At 42.8% G+C, this 21,499-nt stretch overlaps 1 protein-coding gene across 1 annotated transcript in view; it reads right to left on the bottom strand.

Annotated features, from left to right (window-relative positions):
- Positions 1 to 2,725: 2,725 nt before the first annotated feature.
- LOC106573264 (carbohydrate sulfotransferase 8) overlaps positions 2,726 to 21,499 on the bottom strand; it is a 60,381-nt gene continuing 41,607 nt past the window's right edge. The window contains exons 2-4 of the mRNA XM_014148175.2: positions 5,524 to 5,564; positions 4,962 to 5,371; positions 2,726 to 4,705 (exon numbers count right to left, since the gene is read on the bottom strand). Coding sequence (XP_014003650.1) covers positions 3,997 to 4,705; positions 4,962 to 5,371; positions 5,524 to 5,564 — 1,160 coding nt within the window. The 3' untranslated portion in view covers positions 2,726 to 3,996. The remainder of the gene's footprint in view (positions 4,706 to 4,961; positions 5,372 to 5,523; positions 5,565 to 21,499) is intronic.

Raw genomic sequence — 21,499 nt, 5'->3', positions numbered from 1 at the left:
GAGCAAGCCAATGTAATGCTTTGTAGGTTAGCAGTAAAACCTTGAAATCAGCCCTTGCCTTAACAGGAAGCCAGTGTAGAGAGGCTAGCACTGGAGTAATATGATCAAATCTTTTGGTTCTAGTCAAGATTCTAGCAGCTGTGTTTAGAACTAACTGAAATGTATTTAGTGCTTTATCCGGGTAGCCGGAAAGTAGAGCATTGCAGTAGTCTAACCTAGAAGTGACAAAAGCATGGATTAATTTTTCTGCATCATTTTTGGACAGAAAGTTTCAGATTTTTGCAATGTTACGTAGATAGAAAAAAGCTGTCCTTGAAACAGTCTTGATATGTTCGTCAAAAGAGAGATCAGGGTCCAGAGTAACTTCGAGGTCCTTCACAGTTTTATTTAAGACGACTGTACAACCATCCAGATTAATTGTCAGATTCAACAGAAGATCTCTTTTTTTCTTGGGACCTAGAACAAGCATCTCTGTTTTGTCCGAGTTTAAAAGTAGAACATTTGCCGCCATCCACTTCCTTATGTCTGAAACACAGGCCTCCAGGGAGGGCCATTTTGGGGCTTCACCATGTTTCATCGAAATGTACAGTTGTGTCTTCCACATAGCAGTGAAAGTTAACATTATGTTTCCGAATGACATCACCAAGAGGTAAAATATATAGTGAAAACAATAGTGGTCCTAAAACGGAGCCTTGAGGAACACCGAAATTGACAGTTGATTTGTCAGAGGACAAATCCATCCACAGAGACAAACTGATATCTTTCCAACAGATAAAATCTAAACCAGGCCAGAATTTGTCCGTTTAGACCAATTTGGGTTTCCAATCTCTCCAAAAGAATTTGGTGATCGATGGTATCAAAAGCAGCACTAAGGTCTAGGAGCATGAGGACAGATGCAGAGCCTCGGGTCTGACGCCATTAAAAGGTAATTTACCACCTTCACAAGTGCAGTCTCAGTGCTATGATGGGGTCTAAAACCAGACTGAAGCATTTTGTATCCATTGTTTGTCTTCAGGAAGGCAGTGAGTTGCTGCGCAACAGCTTTTTCAAAACATTTTGAGAGGAATGGAAGATTCGATATAGGCCGATAGTTTTTTTTTATTTTCTTGGTCAACGTTTGGCTTTTTCAAGAGAGGCTTTATTACTGCCACTTTTAGTGAGTTTGGTACACATCCGGTGGATAGGGAGCCATTTATTATCATCAACATAGGAGGGCCAAGCACAGGAAGCAGTTCTTTCAGTAGTTTAGTTGGAATAGGGTCCAGTATTCAGCTCAACGGTTTAGAGGCCAAGACTATTTTCATCAATGTGTCAAGAGAGTCATGTGAAATCCATAGATTATTAGGGCCTAATTCATTTATTTCAATTCATTTATTTCCTTTTATATGAACTGTAACTCAGCACAATCTTTGAAATTATTGCTTGTTGCATTCATATTTTTGTTCAGTATAAATATCTAATCTAATTTCCTATGCTTCGACCTAAAGCAGATTCGCAACATACTACCAACAGTTTTAGTGATAATTAAGTTAAATTATAACCCTGGACCTTAACTTTGTTGATAATCTTACACTGACAAAGACAAGGAATATTGAAAAACCTTCAATATGGTACATACTGTAGATCTATTACTGTTCTGAAGAGTGAAACCAATGAATTTGAATCCATGTGCCTATGTCGTAATGTTTGTCTCAATTGGCCAAACTGTGTCCATCTATGGTTCTGATGAGTCCTCTGAGCACCATGTATTTCCTGACCCTGCGCCTGGGGGCCCCGACCAGATGAGAGACAAATAAAGATGGGGGGGGGGTAAGAGTGGCCCACAGGCCAGGGGAATGAGACATGACACTTTAACTCAGATTAGATAAATAAAGTGTCCAATTTGTCATTTGAAGTGGGCGAAACTTTAACATTTGTCACTTTTCCTAAAACCAGATGTGGAAAAACAATAGATACATGTTTTTGTTTAATTACTTAACATTTATTCATAGTAACGGCGCTTGAAAACCCAAACAAATGAAAATTGGCAGTGTTAAGGCTAGGGGATTGAAATCACGTTTGTAGATGGAACACTACACAGACATGTAGAACAATTGTACATTCACTTTTACAGTGTAATCATTTGTATTGTAACATTAGGCCCATATACAGTACCAGTCAAAAGTTTGGACACCTACTCATTCAAGGGTTTTTCTTTTTTTTTTAAAACTATTTTCTACATTGTAGAATAATAGTGAAGACATCAAAACAATGAAATAACACACATGGAATCATGTAGTAACCAAAAGAGTGTTAAGCAAATCAAAATATATTTTATATTAGAAATTCTTCAAAGTAGCCACCCTTTGCCTTGATGACAGCTATGCACGTGCTTGGCATTCTCTCAACCAGCTTCATGAGGTAGTCACCTGGAATGCATTTCAATTAACAGGTGTGCCTTGTTAAAAGTTAATTTGTGGAATTTCTTTCGTTCTTAATGCATTTGAGCCATTCAGTTGTGTTGTGACAAGGTAGGGGTGGTATACAGAAGATAGCCCTATTTGGTAAAAGACCAAGTCCATATTATGGCAAGAACAGCTCAAATAAGCAAAGAGAAACGACAGTCCATCATTACTTTAAGGTCAGTCAATCCGGACAATTTCAAGAACTTTGAAAGTTTCTTCAAGTTCAGTCTCAAAAACCATCAAGCGCTATGATGAAACTGGCTCTCATGAGGACCGCCACAGGAAATGAGGAATCTAAAATATATTTCAATGAGTAGGTGTGTCCAAACTTTTGACTTGTACTGTAATTACCCAAAAACGAAATCATATGTTTCAATATAAATTACCAACAGATTGAAAGATAATTTACCCTCAGATACATCTGGAAGGATATATGCAATGAACCAACATACTATATAGTAATGCCACTATTTCCTCCTCTATTCACGGATTCTTAAACTTTCTCAGCTCGAGACCCAAATTATAAATTGACTGTCCTCCCGTGACCCAAATTAAGAAGAAATAGTGTGTGATTTATAGTTGTATTCTCTCAACTCGCGACCCATATCTGACATGCCCAAGGCCCACCTTGGGTCCCGATCCATAGTTTAAGAAACTTGCATTGATATATTTTTCCTGTCCCTTATTTCATGTGTTTCTGTATTTGAGTAATATACTGTAACAAGTCTATTTCATGTACTGTATGTAAAATACAAAACAAATACCCCAAGACCTCCCGAGTGGCGCAGCGGTCTAAGGCACTGCATTGCAGTGCTAGAGGAGTCACTACAGACCCTGGTTTGCTCCCAGGCTGTGTCACAACAGGCCGTGATAGGGAGTCCCATAGGGCAGTGCACAATTGGCCCAGCATCGTCCGGGTTAGGGGAGGGTTTGGACGCGGGGGGGTAGGCCGTCATTGTAAATAAGAATTTGTTCTTAACTGACTTGCCTAGTTAAATAAAGGTTAAATAAAAGAGCTAGTGTGGTTTTGAAATCAAACTGAATTATATTCAAATGGTCTATTTCTCATCAGTAAGCAGTAGCTATGAAATCCGTTACAGTATCTGCAAACACTAGTCTTTGCTTTGGGAGAGTATATCTAGCCTCTCTCTTTCCCTTCTTTTCATAAACTTAGCCTGCAGAATAAGAATACACATTATTGAAGAGGACCAAAAAGTATACCTTCACATAACAAGGCTGAAAAAATGTGACAATAACAGATCACTAATTCTTTACCCAAAGTACAGGTCACTTCATAGAAGTCACTGATCTGCCAATCAATGCAAATGCATTTGAAACACTATACAAAGCTTTATGACAAAAAGCTGTAGGCCTACAACCTATGTCCAAAGTAATTACATTAAATCATTATTTTAGCCATTTGTAAATAAGACCTGTAAAAAATAATATTTTACATGATTGTGCCTGTAGTGCTTATTCAAGTCCCACAGGATAATAATCTCTTCCGTAGTGTTCATATTAATAACCTCAACCTGGCAATCCAGCCAGTACCTCAGTACAGGTCTTTAAAGGGCTTGGGGTAGTTAAACATCAGATAATCCATGTAATAAAAGTCATAGGCCCTCTGTCTTTCTGTGGAGTTCAATTGTTCAAAGTATCTCTGGGTGATGGAGGAGGAAGTCCTTTCTGCCTTTGGGTTCCTGTCTTTAAAGTCAGGGAAAGTTAGGTTTCTAGGTGCCCCGATGCTCCGTAGCAGGAAGTTGGCCTCCTCCTTCAGGTTCTCGAACTTCCCGATGAAGTCGTAGCGCAGCAGGCAGGGGCTGCAAAGCTGGCTGACCGGCTCCCAGTGGATGTCCATGCCCACGGGCCGCCTCACATCCAACAGGTACTGGACAAACTCTCTGAAGGTGACCCCGGCGCCGGTCCTCAGGGCGGAGCGTGAGGCGTTGGCCCGGTACCGGGAGATGATGGGCCGGCCGAACACCGGGTGGTAGTACGAGTTGGGGCTCTCAAACTTGTCACGGAAGGCCGACACAAGCCTCTCGAAGGGCTCCCGTACGAAGAGGACCTTGGTGTAGGAGCGGAGGTGCTTGGCCACGCCCGCCTGGTCGAAGGCGTCCAGTCGGCGGAGCTGGTTGGCGTAGTGGGCGTCGTCGTGTGCGATGATGTGCGTGGAAGTGGCGCTGCCGCCCAGGACCATCAGCACCCGCTTCCAGTTGGAGCAGCCAGCTTTGGGCACCTCACAGTACAGCAGACCTGACCTATTATTAATTAAACAGTACAACAAAAATATATTCATAGTTATCTGGGGCTGTATCCTGTATGTATCTAGGAATCCTGATTTCGGATCAGTTCTGCCTTTTTAGATCACAATGAATTAAATTATATGGACGGGGGGACCTCAAGATCAGCCGGGAACATGAATTGCAATGAAATACAATTATACATATAAGTTATGTACTGTAAATAATATCTGTAGATAATTCTCAATGAAATGAACTACTAAAGTTACAACACCTGTCCTCCACGTAGACACGGGACACCTGCCGGCGGGACACGGGGTGCTCGGTGACGCCCGGCTGGTATTTGGAGCAGACCTCCCTGAGCAGGCGGCGGCGGGACGCCTGGGTTTGCGCCAGGCCCTGTAGCCGACTGTCCTCTTCACCAGAGCGGGCACCACTAGGGGTTACAGACCCGCTCTTTAACAGCAGCTTCCTGTGGCGTTTGGTGAGGGGTTGCCTGGTGCTCTCGGCCTGCTGGTCCCCAGAGGTTGGGGTGGCTGGGTGGGGCAGCCACTGGAAGGCTGGAGGTTGTCTGGGGCTAGGAGTAGGGAGGCTGGGGTAAGAGGACATCTCTACCCCTGGTGCTCCATGGAAACCTCCACCCAGGTTGATGCCTATAACGACTGCACTGTCAAAGGACTGCTCCTGTGGCACACAGGAGCACAATTGTTAACAGAATCTCAACTTTACAGAAGATGGATATAGTGCTTGTTTCTCAAGAATCCACAAGATGGTGCCATTACATTATTTTGAGTGAACTGAGCTAACAGTGATCTGATCTGATCCAATAATCGTACCTTTGGAATTGGCCACCTTGGAGCAACCATCAACTTTGCACCTAGAGAGAGAGAGAGGGAGGGAGGGAGGGGGGGGGGGGGTTGAGTTTGAGAGAGATTGCTAGAATCCTACATTACGTATTACAAAAAGTCCTTTGCTGGTAACAAGTTTCTCCAGCTGAGCTGAAATAGTTATCAAGAGAGAGCCTGGAGGAGAGATGGTGTCTATTACCGATGGTGCTATAGGAGGAGGGTCCATTTTATCACAAGATTAGGTTTTTGATAGAGAGGCAAGATGTGTGTGTGTGTGTGTGTGTGTGTGTGTGTGTGTGTGTGTGTGTGTGTGTGTGTGTGTGTGTGTGTGTGTGTGTGTGTGTGTGTGTGTGTGTGTGTGTGTGTGTGTGTGTGTGTGTGTGTGTCTTGCCAAATGATATTCTTTAGACTGGGAAAAGTGACTATGCATAATAGGACAGGAATTGTTACATGACTGGTGAGTAGGGATGCCAAAAACTGCTTTGTCATCAAAATATACAGTGCCTTCCGAATGTGTTCAGACCCCTTGACTTTTTCTACATTTTGTTACGTTACAGCATTTACATAAGTATTCAGACCCTTTGCTATGAGACTAGAAATTGAGCTCAGGTGCATCCTGTTTCCATTGATCATCCATGAGATTTTTCTACTCTAAAAATGTCAAAAAGCAAGCCATGAGGTCGAAGGATATGTCCGTAGAGCTCCGAGACAGGATTGTGTCAAAGAACAGATCTGGGGAACTCCATCATTCTTAAATGGAAGAAGTTTGGAACCACCAAGAATCTTCCTAGAGCTGGCCGCCCAGCCAAACTGAGCAATCAGGGGAGAAGGGCCTTGGTCAGGGAGATGACCAAGAACCCGATGGTCACTCTGACAGAGCTCTGGAGTTCCTCTGTGGAGATGGAAGTACCTTACAGAAGGACAACCATTTCTGCAGCACTCCACCAATCAGGCCTTGGTGGTAGAGTGGCCAGACAGAAGCCACTCCTCAGTAAAAGGCACATGACAGCCCGCTTGGAGTTTGCCAAAAGTCACCTAAAGACTCTCAGACAATAAGAAACAAGATTCTCTGGTCTGATGAAACCAAGATTGAACTCTTTGGCCTGAATGCTAAGTGTCACGTCTGGAGGAAACCTGGCACCATGAAGCATGGTGGTGGCAGCATCATGCTGTGGGGGTGTTTTTCAGAGTCAGGGACTGGGAGACTAGGCAGGATTGAGGTAAAGATGAATGGAGCATAGTACAGAGAGATCCTTGATGAAAACCTGCTCCAGAGCGCTCAGAACCTCAGACTGGAGCGAAGGTTCACCTTCCAACAGGACAACGACCCTAAGCATATAGTCAAGACAATGCAGGAGTGGCTTCGGGACAAGTCTCTCAATGTCCTTCAGTGGCCCAGCCAGAGCCCGGACTTGAGCCCTATTGAACATCCCTGGAGAGGCCTGAAAATAACTGTGCAGCAACGCTCCCCATCCAACCTGACAGAGCTTGAGAAGATCTGCAGAGAAGAATGGGAGAAACTCCCCAAATGCAGGTGTCTCAAGCTTGTAGTGTCACACCCAAGAAGACTCAAGGCTGTAATTGCTGCCAAAGGTGCTTTTAAACAAAGTACTGAGGGTCTGAAGGGTCTGAATACTTATGTGATCAGTTTTTTTAAAAACAGTTTTTGCTTTGTCATTATGGGGTATTGTGTGTAGATTGATGAGGAAAAACAACTATTTAATCAATTTTAGAATGAGGCTGTAATGTAACAAAATGTGGAAAACGTCAAGGGGTCTGAAATACTTTCTGAAGGCACTGTATGTCTTTGTTACTCTCATTCATTTGCAATACGTTATTTTCTAATGCTCAAAATATATCCCTTCACACAGTTGCTTGTTTTTTTGCTTTTCCTTTATCGTGCCAAACTCAGTCAAATATTGTCTCTTAGAAGTCAGGGTAAGAAGTGGTTGACCCCTTGAGAGGAGCAGAGATTCTTCAAGGCTCTTCTGACACTGCAGCCGTCAGAAAGCAGTGACCTTCAGTATTAAGATGATCCCAGGTCAACTCCTATGAAGCCATCTGGATCCCCCATTACCCTTGGTACAAACACATTAGCAGGCGCGCTGTGTTTGTGTGTGCGTGTGTGTTCTAGTAAAGAGTGGCAAGGTTGTCATTGTTATGTAAAGTATCAGTCACCCCCTCGTGGAGCATCCCAATAGCCCTGAATTGATTTATTTCGTTTTCTTGTAGCTGCCTAGTGCTATAGAGCAGTAACACAATATTGAGTACTTGTTTTTGAAATAGTTCATGAGAAATTTAGCACAGTGTCATTATACATTCTAGCCTGCGCTGTAGTTACTGTAGTTCTCACCAGCAACATCTCTAATGTCCACGTGATGTCTTGAACATCTGCTATGGTGACTAATGATGTTTTCTGATGTATTCTTCCATCTCTTGGGTGTCTACTTCCCTCCCCCAAAAATATGAATTATTTTATGATGGATTATCAACACAATGTGAAAGACATTGACTGTTGTCAAAATGTCTAGTGACTCAGTCCCCAGTATTGAATCCTGCTTTCTGTTTGACTGGTTTTCAGTTCTGCTCAAATACATACAGTGCCTTTGGGAAGTATTCAGACCGCTTGATTTGTTCCGTATTTTGTTAGATTACAGCCTTTATCCACCCCCCAAAAAAACTCCCTCATCAATCTACACACAATACCCCATATTGACAAGGCAAAAACTGAAGAAAAAAATCCAGAAATATAACATAAGTATTCAGACCCTTTACTCAGTACTTTGTTTAAGCACCTTTGGCAGCAATTACAGCCTCGAGTCTTCTTGGGTGTGACAAGCATGGCACACCTGTATTTGGGGAGTTTCTCCCATTCCTCTCTGCAGATCCTCTCAATCTATGTCAGGTTGGATGGGGAGCGTGCTGCACAGCTATTTTCAGGTCTCTCCTGGGATGTTCAATAGGGTTCAAGTCCGGGCTCTGGCTGGGCCACGGAAGGACATTCAGAGACTTGTCCCGAAGCCACTCCTGCATTGTCTTGGCTATGTGCTTAGGGCCGTGGTCCAGTTAGACTGGGGCGAAGGTTCACCTTCTGAGGTCCTGAGCGCTCTGGAGCAGGTTTTCATCAAGGATCTCTCTGTACTTTGATCCGTTCATCTTTGCCTCGATCCTGACTAGTCTCCTAGTCTCTGCCGCTGAAAAACACCCCCACGGCATGATGCTGCCACCACCATGCTTCACCGTAGGGATGGTGCCAGGTTTCCTCCAGTAGTGACACTTGGCATTTAGGCCAAAGAGTTCAATCTTGGTTTCATCAGATCAGAGAATCTTGTTTCTCATGGTCTGAGAGTCTTTAGGTGCCTTTTGGCAAACTCTAAGCAGGCTGTCATGTGCCTTTTACTGAGGAGTGGCTTCCGTCTGGCCACTCTACCATAAAGGCCTGATTGGTGGAGTGCTGTGGAGATGGTAGTCCTTCTGGAAGGTTCTCCCATCTCCACAGAGGACCTATAGAGCTCTGTCAGAGTGACCATCGGGTTCTTGGTCACCTCCCTGACCAAGGCCCTTCTCCCCTGATTGCTCAGTTTGGCCAACCGGCCAGCTCTAGGAAGAGTCTTAGTGGTTCCACACTTCATCCATTTAATAATTATGAAGGCCACTATGTTCTTGGGACCTTCCATGCTGCAGACATTTTTTGGTAGCCTTCCCGAGATCTGTGCCTCGCCACAATCCTGTTTTGGAGCTCTACGGACAATTCCTTTGACCTCATGGCTTGGTTTTTGCTCTGACATGCACTGTCAACTGTGGGACCAAATATAGACAGGTGTGTGCCTTTCCAAAACATGTCCAATCAATTTAATTTACCACAGGTGGACTCCAATCAAGGTGTAGAAACATCTCAAGGATGCTCAATAGAAACAGGATGCACCTGAGCTCAATATCGAGTCTCATCGCAAAAGGTCTGAATACTTATGTAAATAAGTTATTTCTGTTTTTATTTTTAATAAATGTTTAAACATTTAAAAAACTGTTTTCGCTGTGTTATTATAGGGTATTTGTGTAGATTGCTGTAGATTTTTTTTATTTAATCCATTTTAGAATAAGGCTGTAACTTAACAAAATATGGATGAAGTCAAGGGGTCTGAATACTTTCCAAAGGCACTGTACATAAATGCTAATTACTGGTTATGTCAATTGCACTTGTGTTGGTTGTTTAAGTAATAGCCCTCAATGGCATGTGTTCAGTTTTCCTCTTCACATATCTGGAACACCTACTGGTAGTCAGGGCTATTACTGTAGTGTTTACATACTGTATCTATTTAGGGAAGATTGTAAAGCATGCACCTGCTGCCTGCCTAAAAACCAGCCCCCTACCCACACATACCACCACCCACAACCATCAGTCCCCTTCCTTAATTTCAGGCTTGACTCTCATGACTCTCTAGCAATCATAGACTCACAGCCGCAACTGTAAACGCACACACTCTCAGCAGACAGACAGACAGACACTGGCCTAATGACCCTGGCCTGCCTACGATGGAGATTACGAGATGGGAGCGACCTGACTAGGGTTGAGTATTTTACCAATGTTCCACCCAGAGAATAAATCACTTTTCTCCAGGTAACCCGGAATTTCTCACCAAAACCGGAGGTGTCATTCAAAAACATTATAAAGTATATATATAGGCTTATGTCTGGATTTGATTAGAGCTTTGATCGAAAATTCGAGCCTGATGCTACCTGAGCCTGATGAGTCATACATTAAATACATTTTATGAGCCCTACATTAACGACATTTAATAAGCCCAATCCCAAAAAATACCAAATGATTGTGCCGTTATCCAATACATATATGATACTGGCTACTGCACATTACGCACAACAGATAAACATAAAAGCCCAAAGATGTAGCTAGCTATATACTCTCTTGGGTAAATAAATGAAACTAGCTCCAGTAGGCTAATCTTTTTGAGTGTGAACTGTATTACTGTACTTTATTATTACATGGACTGGAATTACGCACATCGTTCAAACCATGATTAAACTGGGAGAGAACATGCGATTCTGGTGCAGCACATGCAGCCTACAAAGTTACAAGTATATGCTAGAAAATTAGATTTTCATTTTGAAATATAATAGGGCCTCTTTTAGAATTAGTAGGCTGACGCATTTATACCTTTCATAATATTTCCCCTAATGTAATTAGCCTACCTCCTATTTATATTTGTTGTTGCTTCATTCCGTCCTTGCTTTCAACAGTTAAATTAAATACATTTTGTTTACCAACCCTTCATCATTCTAATGACATTCTTGAATAAGATAGGACTAGAATTCAATGAAGACTTTCACTTCTCTTGAGGAACTTTGAATGGTTATGGGTCCGAATAAATAACTGCTTTAGCCTACTGCCATCGTGCGTTCGCTCTTCTTTCAAACGACCCGATCTATTGGCTGCTGTATTTAACATTCAGAAAACAAAAGCTTGCATTCTCTTTTGAAGTCTATTGGCATAAGAAATGCTAAATAAAAAAAATAAAAAACATGTCAATCAAGCTATTCTAGTCTAGCGTTTCCTGCATGGGACTCCCAAGAGTTAAGGAGCGTTATTTTTAGAAGGAAAGGCCAGCGGAGCACAGGTGCGCGCGCATTGCGCAAGACAGATTGGCTACACATTAGAAGCTTATTATGCATAACCCATCATTGATTAGCGAAATATAAGTCTAATACTGCATTGAATTTATTTTGTTAGGTTACAGCCTTATTCTAAAATTAATTTAATTGTTTTTGTCCCTCATCAATCTACACACAATACCCCATAATTACAAATCAAAAACATGTTTTTAGAAATGTTTGATAATTTATTAAATAAAAAAAACGCAATGATCAGCTTTACATAAGTATTCAGACCCTTTACTCAGTACTTTGGTGAAGCACCTTTGGCAGCGATTACAGCCTCGACTCTTCTTGGGTATGACACTACAAGCTTGGCACACCTGTATCGATCAGGTTGAAGTCCGGGCTCTGGCTGAGCCACTCAAGGACATTCCGAGACTTGTCCCGAAGCCACTCCTGCGTTGTCTTTGCTGTGTGCTTATGGTCGTTGTCCTGTTGGAAGGTGAACCTTCGACCCAGTCCTGAGGTCCTGAGAGCTCTGGAACAGGTTTTCATTAAGGATCTCTCTGTACTTTGCTCCGTTCATCTTTGCCTCGATCCTGACTAGTCTCACAGCCGCTGCCGCTGAAAAACTCCCCCACAGCATGATGCTACCACCACCATGCTTCACCGTAGGATGGTGCCAGGTTTCCTCCAGACGTGACGCTTGGCATTCAGGACAAAGAGTTCAATTGTGGTTTCATCAGACCAGAAAATCTTGTTTATCATGGTCTGAGAGTCCTTTCAGCAAACTTTCAGCAAACTCTAAGCAGGCTGTCATGTGCCTTTTTACTGAGGAGTGGCTTCCGTCTGGTTACTCTACCATAAAGGCCAGATTAGTGGAGTGCTGCAGAGATGGTTGTCCTTCTGGAAGTTCTCCCATCTCCACAGAGGAACTCTAGAGCTCTGTCAGATTGACCATCGGGTTCTCGGTCACCTCCCTGACCAAGACCCTTCTCCCCCGATTACTCAGTTTGGCCGGGCAGCCAGCTCTAGGAAGAGTCTTGGTGGTTCCAAACTTCTTCCATTTAAGAATGATATTTCCACTGTATTTTTGAGTACCTTCAATGCTGCAGACATTTTTTGGTACCCTTCCCCAGATCCGTGCCTCGACACAATCCTGTCTCGGAGCTCTACGGACAAGTCCTTTGACCTCATGGCTTGGTTTTTGCTCTGACATGCACTGTCAACTGTGGGACCTTATATAGACAGGTGTGTGCCTTTCCAAATCATTCCAATCAATTTAATTTACCACAGGTGGACTCCAATCAAATTGTAGAAACATCTCAAGGATGATCAAAGGAAACAGGATGCACCTGAGCTCAATTTCGAGTCTCATAGCAAAGGATCTGAATACATCTGTTTTTATGTTTAATACGTTTTTAAAAAATGTCTAAGAACCTCTTTTCACTTTGTCATTATGGGGTATTGTGTGTAGATTGCTGAGGATTTTTATTTATTTAATCAATTTTTAGAAAAACTCAAGGGTTCTGAATACTTTTCGAAGGCACTGTATAGGGCTGCATATCAATCTAGAACAGGATGATCTATTTTGGATGCAATTTTAATGGAGTTAATGGAGAGATCGAAAGACTGCGAAAGAGTGCTCGCACGTGCACTGATTTAAAGCGATGATATTCCAGTGATAGGCTCTTTGCAGCTGGAATAAATAAATACAAATCTTTACAATTAAAAAAATAAGATGACCCCCAAAAGCCAGAGGGAGATGGGTAAATTAGATGCTCATTCAGTCTTTATATTACTCTAGCATAGACTATGCTGCAGCAAATGCAGGCCTACCTGTCACAAGAAAAAAAGTTACCATGATGAGATGAAGTATTTGTGAACTGCGTACCATACTGAGATGAGCTGTCTGTCCCCACCATGAGCGTTGATGATTCATCATGCAGAGGCCGTAGAGAAGCCAGATTTAGACATTGCATATAATTTAACAGTTCCATTTCACGCTATGCTGTTCATATAAATAATTTACCGGTTTCTTGCAGTTAGTTATCCCGGGAAAGGGAAGTGGTTTTGGGCGGTAAATCCCGGTAAATCTTGGTAACCAGGCCATTCAATTCTAGACCTGATTGACAGCACGTGTCAGCAGGGAGGACAGGAAGGTTGTGTCAATGCCATCACACTGACCTACACAGGGTCATCACATGATCGATTATATGCCAGACCTGTGGAGGCCTGCTACTGGTGACAGACTGAAAGAGAGGGGTGTTTGTGTACTGTGTGTGTGTGCTTGTAGTGTGTGTGTGTGTGTGTGTGTGTGTGTGTGTGTGTGTGTGTGTGTGTGTGTGTGTGTGTGTGTGTGTGTGTGTGTGTGTGTGTGTGTGTGTGTGTGTGTGTGTGTGTGTGTGTGTGTGTGTGTGTGTTGTGGGGGGCTGAGCTGAAGGGCCAATGACTTACTTCCTAGGCAAGAACCAGATTTAGACCACCTGTCTAAGGTCTCTCCACTGTCAGTCTACAGACAGACTCTATGAGTAACATCCATAACTCTGCACTCTGCTCTTTCTAATCCTCACCATACTAACTACTCTCTCGATTAAAATCTACTGTAAAACAGTGTAATTGTTTCACCTTGAAAAAGATTGGTTACCCAGTTTCCTAACAAATGTAATTACATCAACTCATTAGTTGAGTTGACTAACTGCATTCACGCTTCATCTTCTCTCTCACCACTGAGCAAGAAAGGACAGCACAGCTCCATAGACTCAAACTTTGAGTGTATGGGGGGGATGTCTGTACATGAGTAGTCACTTGTATAGACACACAAAGACACTCGTGCAGATCAGTGGCGGTCGGTGCTGTTTAAGACAAGGGAGGAAGATTTTTTTTATATGAGCATGGCCTTATTTCTATTCCAGCATATTGGATGGCTCTCATTCATAGTCCATTCGCCCAGTTCAATATAACAGCGATAGGTTTAGGCTACTGATACTCAAATGTTCCCTATACCCATCATGACGTTGCTACAACCTAGCCTATGAATGAAAGTTTACAACGTAGGTGCACACAGGTTCAGGAGACAAATTTGAGGTGACGGACAGTGACACATGGACAGACAGTGACACATTCAATACCGCCTTGCACACTCTTGCCTGCATCTAGCTAATCTAGGGTGTACTCATTAGTCCAACAGTTGAAAACAAGAGTTTCTATTGGACAAATTCAGGTATGTTTATCCCCGTTTTGTTCTGTTTGCTTCTGTTTAAGAAATGTTTTTCAACGGAATCGGTGGAATGAATGAATACACCCTTGAACATGTGCAAACGGTTAACTTTCATAGCCATATACAAACAGCTCGTTGTATTCCTTTTCACATCTACGCGTGACATTTTGAATAGATTTTCTATAATTTGATCTAAAAAGGATGACGTTTTTTTATATTTCATTTTTTAATAAAAAAAAAAAAATTCACTGAGGAGGATGGGCCTCCTCTTCTTCCTCTGAGGAGCCTCCACTGGTGTAGATACACGCACACACACACACACACACGTATAGAAATGCACGCAATATGCATAAAGGAAGGTACACACACACATGCTCAGATATGCATGCAGTACATTGCAAATGTATCTGTATATCCTAACAATACACATTACACAGGCCTGTCCACTCTTTACATCACAATCATACATGTCATCTTCTAGAGGGATTACCAGTAGTGTATCACACCACTTCTTTACTGGTGTGTGATGTATGACTAGGGCTGGTGTGGTGCCAATATTACCACCACACCTGCAGCCATGAGTCATGGACACAGCAAAATTCTACGTGACCGTTGAGTCATGGTAATCTCCTTTTATGCACTCTGGACATGCATTCGTAGTACCCAACTTTCTAACGATCATCAGGTGTCTAATGGCCTGGTACTCGGTGCTCTATTGTCCCTCTAACCACTCTGACATCAATGCAAATGCTATGGAAAATCACATCAAACACTTATCATCAAAACATTATGTGCTTTTAAAGCTCACCTCACTGTGATTGATCAATTTGAAGAAAGAAGTTAAACAATAGGATGAAACTGAGTGAAAAACTTGGTCATTGTGGATGTTGTTTCAATGCCTAACACAAAGAAATGGACAGCACTTTATAGGCCTAAATATGAGCACCCCCCCCCCCCAAAAAAAAATGGAATTAAAATAATGATTGTGCCGTTGTACAAGAAATAGCCTACCGCATATTACACATGGCAGAAAAACATTTTAAATAATACTGGTGAGTCCTGTGCCTGCGCCCAGAGCCAGGCCTCCTGCATGTCTCCCCAGCCTGGTGAATCCTGGGCCAGAGCCGCCAGAGCCGCCCGCCAGTCCGGAGCCGCCAGAGCCGCCCGCCAGCCCGGAGCCGCCAGAGCCGCCCGCCAGCCCGGAGCCGCCAGAGCCGCCCGCCAGCCTGGAGCCGCCAGAGCCGCCCGCCAGCCCAGGGGGCCGCCAGAGCCGCTCGCCAGTCCTCCGGCGCAGCCAGGGGCGCCACCTAAGTGGGCCAAGCCGAGGGTGGAGCGGCGTCCACGTCCCGCACCAGAGCCGCCGCCGTAGGGAGGCCCACCCGGACCCTCCCCTTTAGAGTCAGGTTTTGCGGCCGGAGTCCCCACCTTTGCGGGGGGGGGGTACTGTAACGCCCTGGGCATAGAGAGGGTTTTTTTTATCTCTATTTTGGTTAGGCCAGGGTGTTACATGGGTGGGCATCCTATGTTTATTTTTCTATGTTGGTTTGTTTCTTTGGTTTGGCCGTGTGTGGCTCTCAATCAGGAACAGCTGTAGATCGTTGTTGCTGATTGAGAGTCATACATAGGCAGCCTGTTTTTCATTTGGGGTTTGTGGGTGATTATTTTCTGTCTAGGTTTTTGTTAATCCTGACAGAACTGTTGGCTGTCGTTTCTTTTCATGTTTTGTTTGTAGTGTTCATTCGTTGATTAAAATCCGTTATGATGAACACATCCTCCGCTGCACCTTGGTCTCTTTCTGACGACGGCCGTTACATTACCTTTTAACTACAGAATATCTCACCACTGACTTTAAATCTGCTCCCCTCTCTCCTTCATTCCTTTCTCCACCGCACAGAGAGAGGAGCTGTCAACAGTTTAATAAATATATTTCATTGTGAAAACATGTTACCATTTATGTTCCCGAACAGATTTCACTTGTTTTCCCAAACACTTGTTTTCCCAAATGAAGCACTGGGTAGCTACAGGAACAGGGTTGGAGAGCCCATGGCATACAGAATGGCGCAGGGAAATTACCGCAGTAGCCTGCCCAACATGAGTGAAAAACATTCAGGCGGGAAAATATTCGAGTCCATATGGATTACATGTATTTTTTTGTCTTGTCCCTGTTCTTGCCTATTTGATAATGGGCCATTGTAAATCGAAAATAATTTGACATATTAGTAAAGACAAGATTCAATTGAGAATAGTCTGATGGGATAAAATATGATCACTTGATGAGAGAACCGACTTTTCAAATCCTCAATAGCCAATAGTCACATCATGCAGCCCATATATCTTTTGATTTCTAAGGTTTGTATCATTTACAGCTAAAGTTTCTAAATAACTATAAATCTATCATATAGGACCTGTTTCAAATTGTAAACGTTCCTTGCTGCGGCTTATGTGTGGAGCCTGGAGATGCTAAATGTGTTTGTTATTTGACGGTCAATTACCGTGAGACTGCCAGTTTTTTGCGTGACAATAACCCGCTGACAAAATTTCATGACTGCCACAGCCCTACGTATGACTCACGGATGCAAAGACAAAAGATCTATAGACAAAATGAAAGCAAACAAAACATAAAAAGATGACAAAGCACAAAGGCAGATACAGAGATGTTTAATCTCAATGTGACAAGCACACCAACTCACTGCTGTACGAAATATGCATTCGGTGGATATTGTTTCTTGTGCTAAGGATGTACAGTGCCTTCGGGAAGTATTCAGACCCCTTTACTTTTTCCAATTTTATTAGGTTACAACCTTATTCTAAAATAGCTTAAATAGTTTTTCCCCCATCATCAATCTACACACAATACCCCATAATGACAAAGCAAAAACAGGTTTTTAGAAAATGTTGCAATTTCTAAAAAATTCGAAACAGAAATATCACATTTACATAAGTATTCAGACCCTTTACTCAGTACTACTCAGTACTGCAGAGATGGTTGTCCTTCTGGATGGTTCTCCCATCTCCACAGAGGAACTATAGAGCTCTGTCAGAGTGACCATCAGGTTCTTGATCACCTCCCTGACCAAGGCCCTTCTCCCCCGATTGCTCAGTTTGGCCGGGCGGCCAGCTCTAGGAAGAGTCTTGTTGGTTCCAAACTTCTTCCATTTAAGAATATTGGAGTTCCCCAGATCTGTGTTTTGACACAATCCCGTCTCGGAGCTCTATGGACAATTCCTTCGACCTCATGGCTTGGTTTTTGCTCTGACATGCGCTGTCAACTGTGGGACCTTATATAGACAGGTGTGTGCCTTTCCAAATCATGTACAATCAATTGAATTTACCACAGGTGGACTCCAATCAAGTTGTAGAAACATTTCAAGGATGATCAATGGAAACAGGATGCACCTGAGCTCAATTTCGAGTCTCATAGCAAAGGGTCTGAATACTTATGTAAATGTGATATTTTAAGTTTTTTATGTTTAATCAGTAGCAAAAATGTCTAAAAAAATAATTTTTCCTTTGTTATTATCAGGTATTGTGTGTAGATTGAGGATTTTTATTTTTTATTTAATCCATTTTAGAATAAGCCTGTAATGCAACAGAATGTGGAAAAAGTTGAGTGGTCTGAATACTTTACGAATGCACTGTATATAGCTACTTTCTGCATGAAAGCATGGAGTAATCAAAGAGAATCGACAATATATTAATGCATAATCTTCTATTTTATTAATGCGTCAGCCAGAGCAGAGCAGTGGTCGATTGATCTTAGTACTTTGCATAATTGCTGTCATCCCACATTGGCCCACATAACCTTGGTATGACTTAAAGTAGAGCTGCAGCTCCAGCTCACCTGGTCTCAGTCAACTGTTGTGTGCACAGAAGAACAGTCATGTTAATGTCAATCATGTGTCCATTCATCAGTTAAGAGAACAATGTATGAACAACAATTTAGGCTACTATACGCTACTGGTGGTTTTTTGCTAGTGTGACATAGTGTTCCCATTTTCCTCTACAATGGCAAATAACTTGAGAATGTGTATGTATGCATACTGTATCCACTGCATGCATACTGTATGTCAATGTGTTTAAGTGCACTTATGCAGTGAAACCATTTCCATTTGGTTTCAAAATTCTACCCAGCCAGTCACACCATGTCAGGAAGATATTCTGATCTTCCAAAGCAAAGTGTCCTGCATCACAGAGTAAAGCATGTTAACTTATGGTAACGCATCAATGTCAAATTACCAGGAAAGCCTTGCAGAGCTGCTTACTCTAATTTCACAGGGATTTATTTACCTGACTCGCTAACGACCTAAACTGAGATCTTTAATGTTGCCAGTATTAATCCCACCAAACATAAATTCTGTACATGCTTGCCAGATCTTTTTAAGATATGAGTTATCCCTGTCTCCATTAGACACTATTACCCTTGCAAATAAGAACTGAGACTGAAATCTACACCAACAAACATTGACTCACTTTTTAATGTGCTCAACTTTGGTCCATTGGGTGCAATATTCCTGAAGTAGGCCTTATTGCTCAGATGCCTTTGCTTCAACAACAACAAATAGGTTCTTTACTAAGGGCATGAGTTGGTCTTTTATTCAGATTTCTGCTTGCTTGCACTGCTTGTATTACAGTATCTTCTGACCAGTGCAGGCTCCTCAGAAGAGGAAGGGGAGGACCATCCTACTCAGTGAATTTCATAAAAATGTAAAACATTTAAAGTTATCCTTTTTAGATAAAACTATGCTAAATATGGGCCTATCAAGTGGCACAGCGGTCTAAGGCACTGCATCAGAGTGCTTGAGGCGTCACTACAGACCCGTGGTCAGGAGTCCCAGAGGGTGGCGCACAATGGGCCGAGCATCGTCCGGGTTAGGGGAGGGTTTGGCCGGAGGGGGCTTTACTTGGCTCATCGTGCTCTAGAAACTCCTTGTGGTGGGCCATGCGCTTGCAGGCTGACTTCGGTTGTCAGTTGAGCGGTGTTTCCTCCGACACTGCTGCAGCTGGCTTCCAGGTTAAGAGGGCGGGTGTTAAGAGACGCGGTTTGACGGGTCATGTTTCGGAGGACGCATGACTCAACCTTCGCCTCTCCCAAGCCCGTTGGGGAGTTGCAGCGCTAAGAAAAGATCGCAATTGAATATCACGAAATTGGGGGTAAAATACAATGAGTGATGAGTCCAAATTTGAGATTTTTCTTTCCAACCGCCGTGTCTTTGTGAGACGCAGAGAAGGTGAACGGATGATCTCCGCATGTGTGGTTCCCACCGTGAAGCATGGAGGAGAAGGTGTGATGGTGTGGTGGTGCTTTGCTGGTGACACTGTCAGTGATTTATTTAGAATTCAAGGAACACTTAACCAGCATGGCTACCACAGCATTCTGCAGCGATACACCATTCCATCTGGTTTGCCCTTATTCCCACTATCTTTTGTTTTTCAACAGGACTAAGACCCAAAACACACCTACAGGCTGTGTAAAGGCTTTTTGACCAAGAAGGAGAGTGATGGAGTGCTGCATCAGATGACCTGGCCTCCACAATCACACGACCTCAACCCAATTGAGATGGTTTGGGATGAGTTGGACCGCAGAGTGAAGGAAAAACAGCCAAAAAATGCTCAGCATATGTGGGAACTCCTTCAAGACTTTTGGAAAAGCATTCCAGGTGAAGCTGGTTGAGAGAATGCCAAGAGTGTGCAAAGGGTGGCTACTTTGAAGAATCTAAAATATAATATCATATATTTTGATTTGGTTAACACTTTTTTGGTCTACTACGTGATTCCATAGGTGTTATTTCATAGTGTTGATGTCTTCACTATTATTCCACAATGTAGAAAATAGTAAAAATAAAGAAAAACCCTTGACTGAGTAGGTGTGTCCGAGCTTTTGACTGGTACTGTATACAGTTGGTTTTTGTCCCTAACAGTGCACATGCCCATATGACTAGTCAGAACCCGCTATCCTCTGTCTGTGGACATTGAAGCTTCCATAGACTTCTAGTAATTCTACTTTATGAAAGCTCCTCAGATGCTCTATTCCAACTCAGTGCCTCGACTCATTACCTCTGCACTGAGCAGGAGATACTGTGACAGAGGTGGCTCTTTCAACAAACAGCACACAGTGCTGTTGTCCGGAAGCCTTTCAAGTCACACTGAAATGCACTCAAATATTTATAACCTTTCCATCAATAAAATATACCCCTTCAGCGGAGAGAGAGAGAGAGAGACCTGAGGAGCTGGAGGTGGAAACTGAGCTGCTCTTCCTAACCTCCTGCTAAATGTATGACCATATTAGAGACACATATTTCCCTCAGATTACACAGACCCACAAATCCAATTTTGATAAACTCCCATATCTATTGGGTGAAATACCACAGTGTGCCATCACAGCAGCAAGATTTGTGACCTGTTGCCACAAGAAAAGGGCAACCAGTGAAGAACAAACACCATTGTAAATACAACCCATATTTATGTTTATTTATTTTTGTGCTTTAACTATTTGCACATCATTACAACACTGTATATAGACATATGACATTTGAAATGTCTTTATTCTTTTGGAACCTTTGTGAGTGTAATGTTTACTGTACATTTGATTGTTTATTTCACTTTTGTTTTATCTAAACATATAGCACATTAAATTGAAAAATTGGAAGGAGGGAGCGAGATCCAGTGCTAGATACCAAAGACAGCTCAGGTATAGATAGTTAGGAAGTTATAGTATCAGTTAGTTATACAAACAAACAGTCTTGTTCTAGGTTAGTCAGTTAGAAGCAGTTCTGCACATTAAATTCTCTGCCAACAGCTCTGGTGGACATTCCTGCTGTCAGCATGACAATTTTTGTTGAAGCACCATTGGCAGCGATTACAGCCTCGAGTCTTCTTGGGTACAAGCTTGGCACACCTGTATTTGGGGAGTTTCTCCCATTCTTCTCTGCAGATCCTCTCAAGCTCTGTCAGGTTGGATGGAGAGCGTCGTTGTACAGCTATTGTCAAGTCTCTCCAGAGATGTTTGATCCGGTTCAAGTCCGGGCTCTGGCTGGGCCACTCAAGGACATTCAGAGACTTGTTCCGAAGCCACTCCTGCATTGTCTTTGCTATGTGCTTACAGTCGTTGTCCTGTTGAAAGGTGAACCTTTGCCC

The sequence above is a fragment of the Salmo salar genome, chromosome ssa16, assembly GCF_905237065.1.
Source record: "Salmo salar chromosome ssa16, Ssal_v3.1, whole genome shotgun sequence".
NCBI classification, from domain to species: domain Eukaryota; kingdom Metazoa; phylum Chordata; class Actinopteri; order Salmoniformes; family Salmonidae; genus Salmo; species Salmo salar.
Note: the sequence above shows the minus strand (reverse complement) of the source record. Positions and strands in the feature narration are given on the sequence as shown.